General features: G+C 43.8%; 1 protein-coding gene across 1 annotated transcript; it reads left to right on the top strand.

The window, feature by feature from the left end:
* The first annotated feature begins 443 nt into the window (after window positions 1-443).
* LOC148730290 (uncharacterized) lies at window positions 444-10248 on the top strand. The gene is made up of 2 exons (XM_088760943.1): window positions 444-5626; window positions 7034-10248. Exons 1-2 carry the CDS (start codon window positions 1595-1597, stop codon window positions 8870-8872), a joined length of 5871 nt encoding a protein of 1956 aa, XP_088617069.1. The 5' UTR covers window positions 444-1594; the 3' UTR covers window positions 8873-10248.
* Window positions 10249-10498: the final 250 nt, after the last annotated feature.

A 10498-nucleotide genomic window follows, 5' to 3' on the forward strand; every position in this document is an offset into this window, starting at 1 on the left:
ATTTTGGTCTAATTCAACTGTAAAGGCCCGTTAAATGCATGGTTTCAACATCTGCTTCGACATGCACTTAACACTTTGTTGAACCAAATGTTCGGTGCGTTTGAACAGGTCGTCCAACATTGTTGAAAACGTAAAAAGTGTTAAAACCTTGTTAAAAGCGTGTTGAATCAAGTTTAAATCAGTTCAAACTTTCATTCAACATCGACTCAACTTTTCCTTTATAAAACCATTTGAAGAACTTTAAAGGGCCTCTGAAAGGCCACCGCATTTTTTTTTTTTTTTTGCGTTCAACATTTGCTCAACATCCGTTCCACATTTCTAGAACGAATGTTAGTGAAATGTCAAAACCGTTTAAACGGGCCTTAAATCTCGCATCTGTTTGGATCAATGTGAGCAACTTCGAGGTTACCCCCCCCCCCCCCCCAATGAACCTTACAGTCACTCTTACTTGTTACGAATTGACTGTTGTTAGGAAGGGTGGGCGTACAGTTTCTCTAAGCCTGGCAATGATCCTCACTTTGATTAGCGATGAATTGGCAATAAATTTTCTACAGTTTCCGCTTTATACTCCATCGGAGACGATTGCTCCTCCCTAAAAACCACGCAATCCTCCAAGATTCTCCACCCTCCCTCCCCTAGGCGACGAGTGACACTGGTCCCCAGGACCACTAAAACACTAAATTTCGTAACTATACATACACAGTTATATGTTTCTCAAAGTCATAGTATGTCGCCGATATCTTCAGTTTAGTCTAATTCATCCCTAAATCTCGCATTGGTTTAGATCAGTGTGAGTACCTGAACAACTGCGCACCTACCCCTCCCCTAACCCAACATTAACCTTAACTTCTCATCAGTCGACTGTTGTTGGGTTAAAGGAGGGGTAGCTGCGCAGTTGATCAGATACTCTCTTTAAACAAATAGTTTGTGTCCAGGCTCCTCCTCAAGCATAGGCCATTGACAATCTCCCTGCACCAACTCGTACAATCCTGAGTTAGCCTACGAGGGTGGTCCATGCCACCAGATGTGGTCCCAGTGTTTCCTCTCAGCCAGAACATCTTGCTGTGAGGCGTTTTTTGGCCGTCTTCTTGTCTTTTTTCCCTTAACGATTCCATTTCAAGACTTGCCCTTTTAAAGATCGTGGAAAAACGTCATGAAACTGAACCCATCAATAAAGTATATATTTCTTATTCCTTTTTTCCTAATTCCATTGTGAACTCAAGCTTATCAGTTAACAAATACATTCTACAATTTTCAGTTGAGTGAGAAGCGATAAAAGTTTGGTGACAAACTTTTGAGGTTAAAATCATGTTGTTTTCATGGGAAACCAGCTCCATTTCCAGAGACGTGGTGTCGCTTGATTTCTTTCTTTGGCGGCCTTCTAAGTTTGGCCGTTAGCGACGCTCAACTCTTGACTAGTTCTCAAACGAATAAAATTCTGACGTGGCAACTTTACGGTCAAACCCACGTCCCCAAACCTTTCCCGCATCTAACTCAACTATTAATCGTAGTAAATGTTAGACAAAGTTGAAAATTTCTTAGTACTCAATTGCAAAGAAGATTAATTAAGTTTTACAACTGAATGACTTGACTAATGGAGACACTGCCTTTGTATAAGGTCTGGTTGAATATGGCCGCTCCAATGGAATATACTGAGGAGCAGCTGAATTACTACAGGATCTGTTACATTGTCACCGATGTGCTAACTGAAGGCCTTCGAACAATCTTCAAACGAGAATGGGACAATCGCTACAAGGGAACCCTGGGAGAATGGAAAGATGAACCGAAAAATGGAATGGACTTTTGGAACGGTGAGTCCCCACGAAACAGAAGTAGAAACGCCCGTCTCTTGACAACTATGACCAATGGTGACAGAGCGGAATGGGATTGTACCATGCTCTTTTATGCCATTCTTCATTCCGATTGTATCCGCGGTCTCTGTCCAACTGTAAAATTAAATGTGGATGACCTCAGGTTATTTCGGAATGAAGAATTTGCGCACATGCCACGAGGCCAACTCTCCAACAGAGATTTTCAAAATGCAATTTCAAAGGTCAATACTGCATTTCACGCACTCGGGCTTGCGATTTTCAAAATCCATGAAATCCAAACTCAGATAAGTTTCCCAACGGAAGAGTTGAGAAATGTTCTAAAGAAAGTTGACAAACTTCAACAAGACGTCATGGAGAAGGAAACAAAACTTCAAGAAAAATACGAAGAACTTGTTGAAAAAGAAACACAACTCGAAGAAAAAGAGAATCAACGACAGACACTTGAAGAACAGTTGCAAACCGAAGTTTTCCCGTTTTGTATTCTCCCTCCTAAACCCACACATGATGTCTTCCCTCGCAGGTCGGAGGTTGATAAAATCACACAACACCTCAAAGCACTCAAAGATGACAACAATGACAGCTTAAGCACCTTGTACTTATCCGGGAACCCCGGAAGTGGAAAATCTCAGCTGGCCCGACTAGTAGCCAAGCGATTTTTCGACGAAGGCAAAAAAACTCCCTCTGCGATTTCATTTGTCATGACACTTAATGCCGAAAGTTCAGAAACACTTTTGGAATCGTATGTCTCCTTCGCTCGACAGTGTAAATGTCCAGATTACTCAGTTACAGACACTCGTAATTCCAAATATCTGAACGCAGACGAGAAAATTGCAAGTCTGAAGACGCTAATAAGCGCGAAAATCGGGCTTTTTACGTCGTGGTTGTTGGTTGTTGATAATGTCAGTAGTTTGTCTCATGTACAAACTTATTTGCCAGGTCCAGGAAACCAACAATGGGCGAGGGGCCAGTCGCTGATAACAACACAAGACACCAACTCTATTCCCTTAGAAAGCTCTTTCATTCAGCACATCTCTGTAAGCAAAGGATTGCTACCTGATGATGCCAGCTCCTTGTTAAGGCTCCTTTCTGGTGTCACTGATAACGAGGTAGAAAAAGAAATTGCACGAACTTTGGACTACCAGCCACTGGCTTTAGCCAGCGCCGCCATTTATGTAAGAGAAGTTCGGGATAGCAAAATAGCTTCAAAATTCGGCTGGACTGACTTTCTAAAGAAACTTGAAAAAGGGCACCGAAGTACAACTGAAAACATTCTTGCCGAGACAAACCCAAGTTACTCAAAAACAATGACCACAGCGACAACACTCGCCTTGGAAAAGATAATGAGATCCGACACAGTTGTAGATCACTTGTTTACTTTTCTCTCTCTTTGTGCGCCACAACCAATACTAAAAGATATTGTCGCCAACTACATTATGGAAATGGAAAAGGAATTGGAAGATGAAGATGCGATTGGGGTAAAGATAAGTCGATGCCCATTGTTGTTGTTTGACGAAGAGGAGAGCGGTGTTTACATTCGAGTGCATGGAGTCGTCCATTACGTTGTTAATTCAGTAACAAAGAAATCTGCCAAGGATAAGCAAATAAAATCCATACTAAGGGCTCTTTCATCCTTCTCTAAATTCGAGGATCAAGATTCTCTAGTTATTGGAACAAAAATTGTTCCTCACCTGGCAAAAGTGATTACAGAAGCCGAACATTTGTTTTCTGAAGACGGAATATCTCAAGTTTCTGAAATTGATATGTTGACTCTGCAGAACTATTCTAAAGTCTTTACAACCCTCGGAAATATGTGCTGCGAGCACTCTCAATATCCAGCTGCAAGAAGCTACTTTACAGCAGTCTTAGCAATTGTCAAGTTGAGAAACCCAAGTAATGAATTACGAATTATACATATTTATAGTCACCTGGGTATTGTCCACACACACATGGGTGACCTAAAGCAGGCAAAAAATTGTCACGAGCGAACGCTGGATGTTCAGCTAAAAAAGCACGGACCTAACCATGGTGATGTCGCAGCGTCTTACAATAACCTTGGCGATGTCCACAGGCAGCTGGGTGACCTAAAGCAGGCAAAAGATTATCACGAGCGAGCGCTGGATGTTTGGCTGAAAAAGCACGGACCTGAGCATGTTGAAGTCGCAACGTCTTATAATAACCTGGGCCTTGTCCACGAGCAGCTGGGTGACCTAAAGCAGGCAAAAGACTGTCACGAGCGAGCGCTGGATGTTTGGCTGAAAAAGCTCGGACCTGAGCATGTTCATGTCGCACTGTCTTACAATAGCCTGGGCCTTGTCCACAAGCAGCTGGGTGACCTAAAGCAGGCAAAAGATTGTCACCAGCGAGCGCTGGATGTTCAGCTAAAAAAGCTCGGACCTAACCATGTTTATGTCGCAGGGTCTTACAATAACCTTGGCGATGTCCACAGGCAGCTGGGTGACCTAAGGCAGGCAAAAGATTATCACGAGCGAGCGCTGGATGTTTTTCTGAAAAAGCTCGGACCTGAGCATGTTGATGTCGCAACGTCTTATAATAACCTGGGCCTTGTCCACGGGCAGCTGGGTGACCTAAAGCAGGCAAAAGACAGTCACGAGCGAGCGCTGGATGTTTGGCTAAAAAAGCTCGGACCTGACCATGTTCATGTCGGAACGTCTTATAATAACCTGGGCCTTGTCCACAAGCAGCTGGGTGACCTAAAGCAGGCAACAGACTGTCTCGAGGGAGCGCTGGATGTTTTTCTGAAAAAGCTCGGACCTGAGCATGTTGCTGTCGCAATGTCTTATAATAACCTTGGCGATGTCCACAGTCAGCTGGGTGACCTAAAGCAGGCAAAAGATTATCACGAGCGAGCGCTGGATGTTCGGCTGAAAAAGCTCGGACCTGAGCATGTTGATGTCGCAACGTCTTATAATAACCTGGGCCTTGTCCACGAGCAGCTGGGTGACCTAAAGCAGGCAAAAGACTGTCACGAGCGAGCGCTGGATGTTCGGCTGAAAAAGCTCGGACCTGAGCATGTTGATTTCGCAACGTCTTATACTAACCTGGGCCTTGTCCACAAGCAGCTGGGTGACCTAAAGCAGGCAAAAGATTGTCACCAGCGAGCGCTGGATGTTCAGCTAAAAAAGCTCGGACCTAACCATGTTTATGTCGCAGCGTCTTACAATAACCTTGGCGATGTCCACAGGCAGCTGGGTGACCTAAGGCAGGCAAAAGATTATCACGAGCGAGCGCTGGATGTTTGGCTGAAAAAGCTCGGACCTGAGCATGTTGATGTCGCAACGTCTTATAATAACCTGGGCCTTGTCCACGGGCAGCTGGGTGACCTAAAGCAGGCAAAAGACTGTCACGAGCGAGCGCTGGATGTTTGGCTAAAAAAGCTCGGACCTGACCATGTTCATGTCGGAACGTCTTATAATAACCTGGGCGTTGTCCACAAGCAGCTGGGTGACCTAAAGCAGGCAACAGACTGTCTCGAGGGAGCGCTGGATGTTTGGCTGAAAAAGCTCGGACCTGAGCATGTTCATGTCGCAATGTCTTATAATAACCTTGGCGATGTCCACAGGCAGCTGGGAGACCTAAAGCAGGCAAAAGACTGTCACGAGCGAGCGCTGGATGTTTGGCTGAAAAATCGCGGACCTGAGCATGTTGATGTCGCAATATCTTACAATAACCTTGGCACTGTTCACCGGCAGCTGGGTGACCTAAAGCAGGCCAAAGACTGTCACGAGCGAGAGCTGGATATTCGCCTTAAGATATTCGGTCCGCAACACGTCAAGGTAGCAGATACTTACATAAACCTGGGCGATGTGCACAATTATCTCGGTCTCAGCCAAGAAGCAAAAGGGTGTTATGATGTTGCGTTGGTGATTTATGTCAAGAACTTTGGCCCTGAAGATGAGAAAGTGAGATTTGTTCAGAATGCACTTGCTCAGCTGCGTACAGCAGAACTGAATATTGGTAACACTTAAAGTTCAATAATCATAAATTCGTAATTCCTTAAAGCGTTAGTCTCGTTACTCGTAGATCAGCGAAGATCAAATCGGAATTGAGAGTTCAAACAAAGATATCAAGAGTTCAGTTTACAGCATACTTATACAGATTAAGTCAAGCAACACCTAATTGTGGTGCATTGTAATGTAGAAAATTTAAGAAACAACAGACAATTTCCCTGTAAGCCAGACTTCTAGCGATCAACATTACAAGTTAAAGAGCCAGTAAGAGTGCAGTTAGTTGCGTTTGACACGTGCCGCAACCGATCTGTAAAAGGAAGAGCTGAAAACCCCATTCAAATTGATAGAACTTTTGCAGGCTCACTCTTGAAACCATAGCAACGTTAGACTAAAAATGGGAGAACATTTAAAAAATTGAAACGCCCTGTGGTTTTTCCCCCTAGATCACGACACTAGTAGAGAAATTACGCTTCAAACTTTCACCTCAGATGCCTCTCAAAATGGGCACAAAATATCGTTTGCACACCATAGTTTCATCCTTGCTGATATTAACCGGTCTATCATCGAAGTTCGATCGTCAAAATGCATTTGGAGTAAGTTCGGCTACGTTGATCTCGACACGTCAGCTGGACGGTCCTCAGCGATAGTTTTATCATATTTTGCTTTAAAAAAAGTGGTTTTGAAGTATCAAGGATTAATCCTTTCAATTGTTTTAAAAATTGCGCCATATCAATTATTATTAAAAACTGGATCGTTGGATAATGCAATTCAAGACTTTTTATGGGCTTAGCCATTATGATATAGGAGCCAATATACCATAATCTACAAATATGATAAGTGCACGCGTTGGCTTAAAATCAAAAGGGAGCTAAAAAGAAGAGAAGAGAAGATTTGTCTAATATCGCGGTGGTGTTTTTAATAAAAAAATTATTCCACTCGCGCTTGTTGGATATGAGATGAATATGGCTAACTCGGTGCTACGCGCCTCGTTGGCTATCTATCATCTCATATCCAACAAGCGCGAGTGGAATAATTGTTAAATACATACTGTTGCTATGGATTTATAGGCGTCTATATGACATGCGCAGATGTTATTCAACTTTGTCTATGTAATATAGAATTCAATATCCAGCGGCAAGAAGCTACTTTTCAGCAGTCCTAGAAATCGCCGAGTTAAGAAACCCAAGTGATGAATTACAAAAAACAGTTATTTATAATAACCTGGGCCTTGAGCTCGGACCTGAGCATGTTGATGTCGCAACGTCTTACAATAACCTGGGCCTAGTCCACGAGCAGCTGGGTGACCTAAAGCAGGCAAAAGACTGTCACGAGCGAGCGCTGGATGTTTGGCTGAAAAAGCTCGGACCTGAGCATGTTCATGTCGCAACGTCTTATAATAACCTGGGCCTTGTCCACGGGCAGCTGGGTGACCTAAAGCAGGCAAAAGACTGTCACGAGCGAGCACTGGATATTAAGCTGAAAAAGCTCGGACCTGAGCATGTTGCTGTTGCATCGTCTTATAATAACCTGGGCCTTGTCCACAAGCAGCTGGGTGACCTAAAGCAGGCAAAAGACTGTCACGAGCGAGCGCTGGATGTTGGGCTGAAAAAGCTCGGACCTGAGCATGTTCATGTCGCAACGTCTTACAATAACCTGGGCGCTGTCCACGAGCAGCTGGGTGACCTAAAGCAGGCAAAAGACTGTCACGAGCGAGCGCTGGATGTTTGGCTGAAAAAGCATGTTGATGTCGCAACATCTTCTGATAACCTGGGCCTTGTCCACAGGCAGCTGGATGACCTAAAGCAGGCAAAAGACTGTCACGAGCGAGCGCTGGATGTTCGGCTGAAAAAGCTCGGACCTGAGCATGTTCATGTCGCGACGTCTTATAATAACCTGGGCCTTCTCCACGAGCACCTGAATGACCTAAAGCAGGCAAAAGACTGTCACGAGCGAGCGCTGGATATTAAGCTGAAAAAGCTCGGACCTGAGCATGTTCATGTCGCAACGTCTTATAATAACCTGAGCGTTGTCCACTATCAGCTTGGTGACCTAAAGCAGGCAAAAGACTGTCACGAGCGAGCGCTGGATGTTCGGCTGGAAAAGCTTGGACCTGAGCATGTTGATGTCGCCACGTCTTATGATAACCTGGGCCTTGTCCACAGGCAGCTGGGTGACCTAAAGCAGGCAAAAGATTGTCACGACCGAGCGCTGGATGTTCGGCTGAACAAGCTCGGACCTGAGCATGTTCATGTCGCAACGTCTTACAATAACCTGGGCGCTGTCCACGAGCAGCTGGGTGACCTAAAGCAGGCAAAAGACTGTCACGAGCGAGCGCTGGATGTTCGGCTGAAAAAGCTCGGACCTGAGCATGTTCATGTCGCAACGTCTTACAATAACCTGGGCGCTGTCCACGAGCAGCTGGGTGACCTAAAGCAGGCAAAAGACTGTCACGAGCGAGCGCTGGATGTTTGGCTGAAAAAGCTCGGACCTGAGCATGTTCATGTCGCAACGTCTTATAATAACCTGGGCCTTGTCCACAGGCAGCTGGGTGACCTAAAGCAGGCAAAAGACTGTCACGAGCGAGCGCTGGATGTTTGGCTGAAAAAGCTCGGACCTGAGCATGTCAATGTTGCAACGTCTTACAATAACCTGGGCGCTGTCCACTGGCAGCTGGGTGACCTAAAGCAGGCAAAAGATTGTCACGAGCGAGTGCTGGATGATCGGCTGAAAAAGCTCGGACCTGAGCATGTTGATGTCGCAACGTCTTACAGTAACCTGGGCACTCTCCACAGTCAGCTGGGTGACCTAAAGCAGGCCAAAGACTGTCACGAGCGAGCGCTGGATATTCGCCTTAAGATATTCGGTCCGGAACAGGTCAAGGTAGCAGATACTTACATAAACATGGGCGATGTGCACATTTATCTCGGTCTCAGCCAAGAAGCAAAAGGGTGTTATGATCTTGCGCTGGCGATTTATGTCAAGAACTTTGGCCCTGAAGATGAGAAAGTGAGATTTGTTCAGAATGCACTTGCTCAGCTACGTACAGCAGAACTGAATATTGGTAACACATAAAGTTCAATAATCATAAATTCGTAATTCTTTAAAGCGTTAGGCTTGTTACTCGTAGATCAGCGAGGATCAAATCGGAATTGAGAGTTCAAACAAAGATACAAAGACTTTAACTTACAGCATACTTATACAGATTAAGTCAAGGAACACCTAACTGTGGTGCATTGTAATGTAGAAAATTTAAGAAACAACAGAAAATTTCCCTGTAAGCCAGACTTTTAGCGATCAACATTACAAGTTAAAGAGCCAGTCAGAGTGCAGTCAGTTGCGTTTGACACGTGCCGCAACCGATCTATAAAAGGCAGAGCTAAAAACCCCATTCAAATCTCAAGAACTTTTGCAGGCTCACTCTTGAAACCATAGCAACGTTAGACTAAAAATGGCAGAATATTTAAAAAATTGAAACGCCCTGTGGTTTTTCCCCCTAGATCACGACACTAGTAGAGAAATTACGCTTCAAACTTTCACCTCAGATGTCTCTCAAAACGGGCGCAAAATATCTTTTGCTCACCATAGCTTCATCCTTGCTGATATTAACCGGTCTATCATCGAAGTTCGATCGTCAAAATGCATTTGGAGTAAGTTCGGCTACGTTGATCTCGACACGTCAGCTGGACGGTCCTCAGCGATAGTTTTATCATATTTTACTTTAAAAAAAAGTAGTTTTGAAGTATCAAGGATTAATCCTTTCAATTGTTTTAAAAATTGCGCCATATCAATTATTATTAAAAACTGGATCGTTGGATAATGCAATTCAAGACTTTTTATGGGCTTAGCCATTATGATATAGGAGCCAATATACCATAATCTACAAATATGATAAGTGTACGCGTTGGCTTAAAAATAAAAGGGAGCTAAAAAGAAGAGAAGAGGAGATCTGTCTAATATCGTGGGGGTGTTTTTAATAAAACAATTATTTCACTCGCGCTTGTTGAATATGAGATGACTATGGCTAACTCGGCGCTACGCGCCTCGTTGGCTATCTATCATCTCATATCCAACAAGCGCGAGTGGAATAATTGTTAAATACATACGGTTGCTATGGATTTATAGGCGTCTATGTGACATGCGCAGATGTTATTCCACTTTGTCTATGTAATATAGAATTAGACCCTGTCACTGGCTGTCAGGATTTTAAAATATCGTCTGTGACTTTATTGCAATGAACGTTGGACTTTTCTCGGAGTATGGCTCCTCTAGAACCTATTAAGTTTAATTTCTAGTTTTGACATCGAAGTAATCCTTTAAAATTTGAAAATTGTTTATAGTTTAAATCATCACACTCATAGTAACTTTTGGCGCGCTGTACGTATTGTAATCTTTAACTAAGTAGGCTAATTATTAAAGGAGTTAAGTAATGGCACTTCTGCAATCGATGCTGTTGCGTTTTGGCGGTTGAAAAGATTGGTTGTTAGAAAAATAGATAAAACCTATAATTCCGTTTGGCAAAAACCGCGCGAATGCACAGAATCCGCATGGCTCTAATCATACTCTATTTTTCAGTCATTTTCGCGGTGTGAACACGAGCTTGTTGATACACAAAATAAAGCAGGAGTGTAAGCCAGTTTACGTAAGGAGCACAGAATTCGAATGTGTGAAATCCTAGCAACGCCACTACTTGCCAACCTA

Source organism: Stylophora pistillata, chromosome 5 (assembly GCF_964205215.1).
Source record: "Stylophora pistillata chromosome 5, jaStyPist1.2, whole genome shotgun sequence".
NCBI classification, from domain to species: Eukaryota; Metazoa; Cnidaria; class Anthozoa; order Scleractinia; family Pocilloporidae; genus Stylophora; species Stylophora pistillata.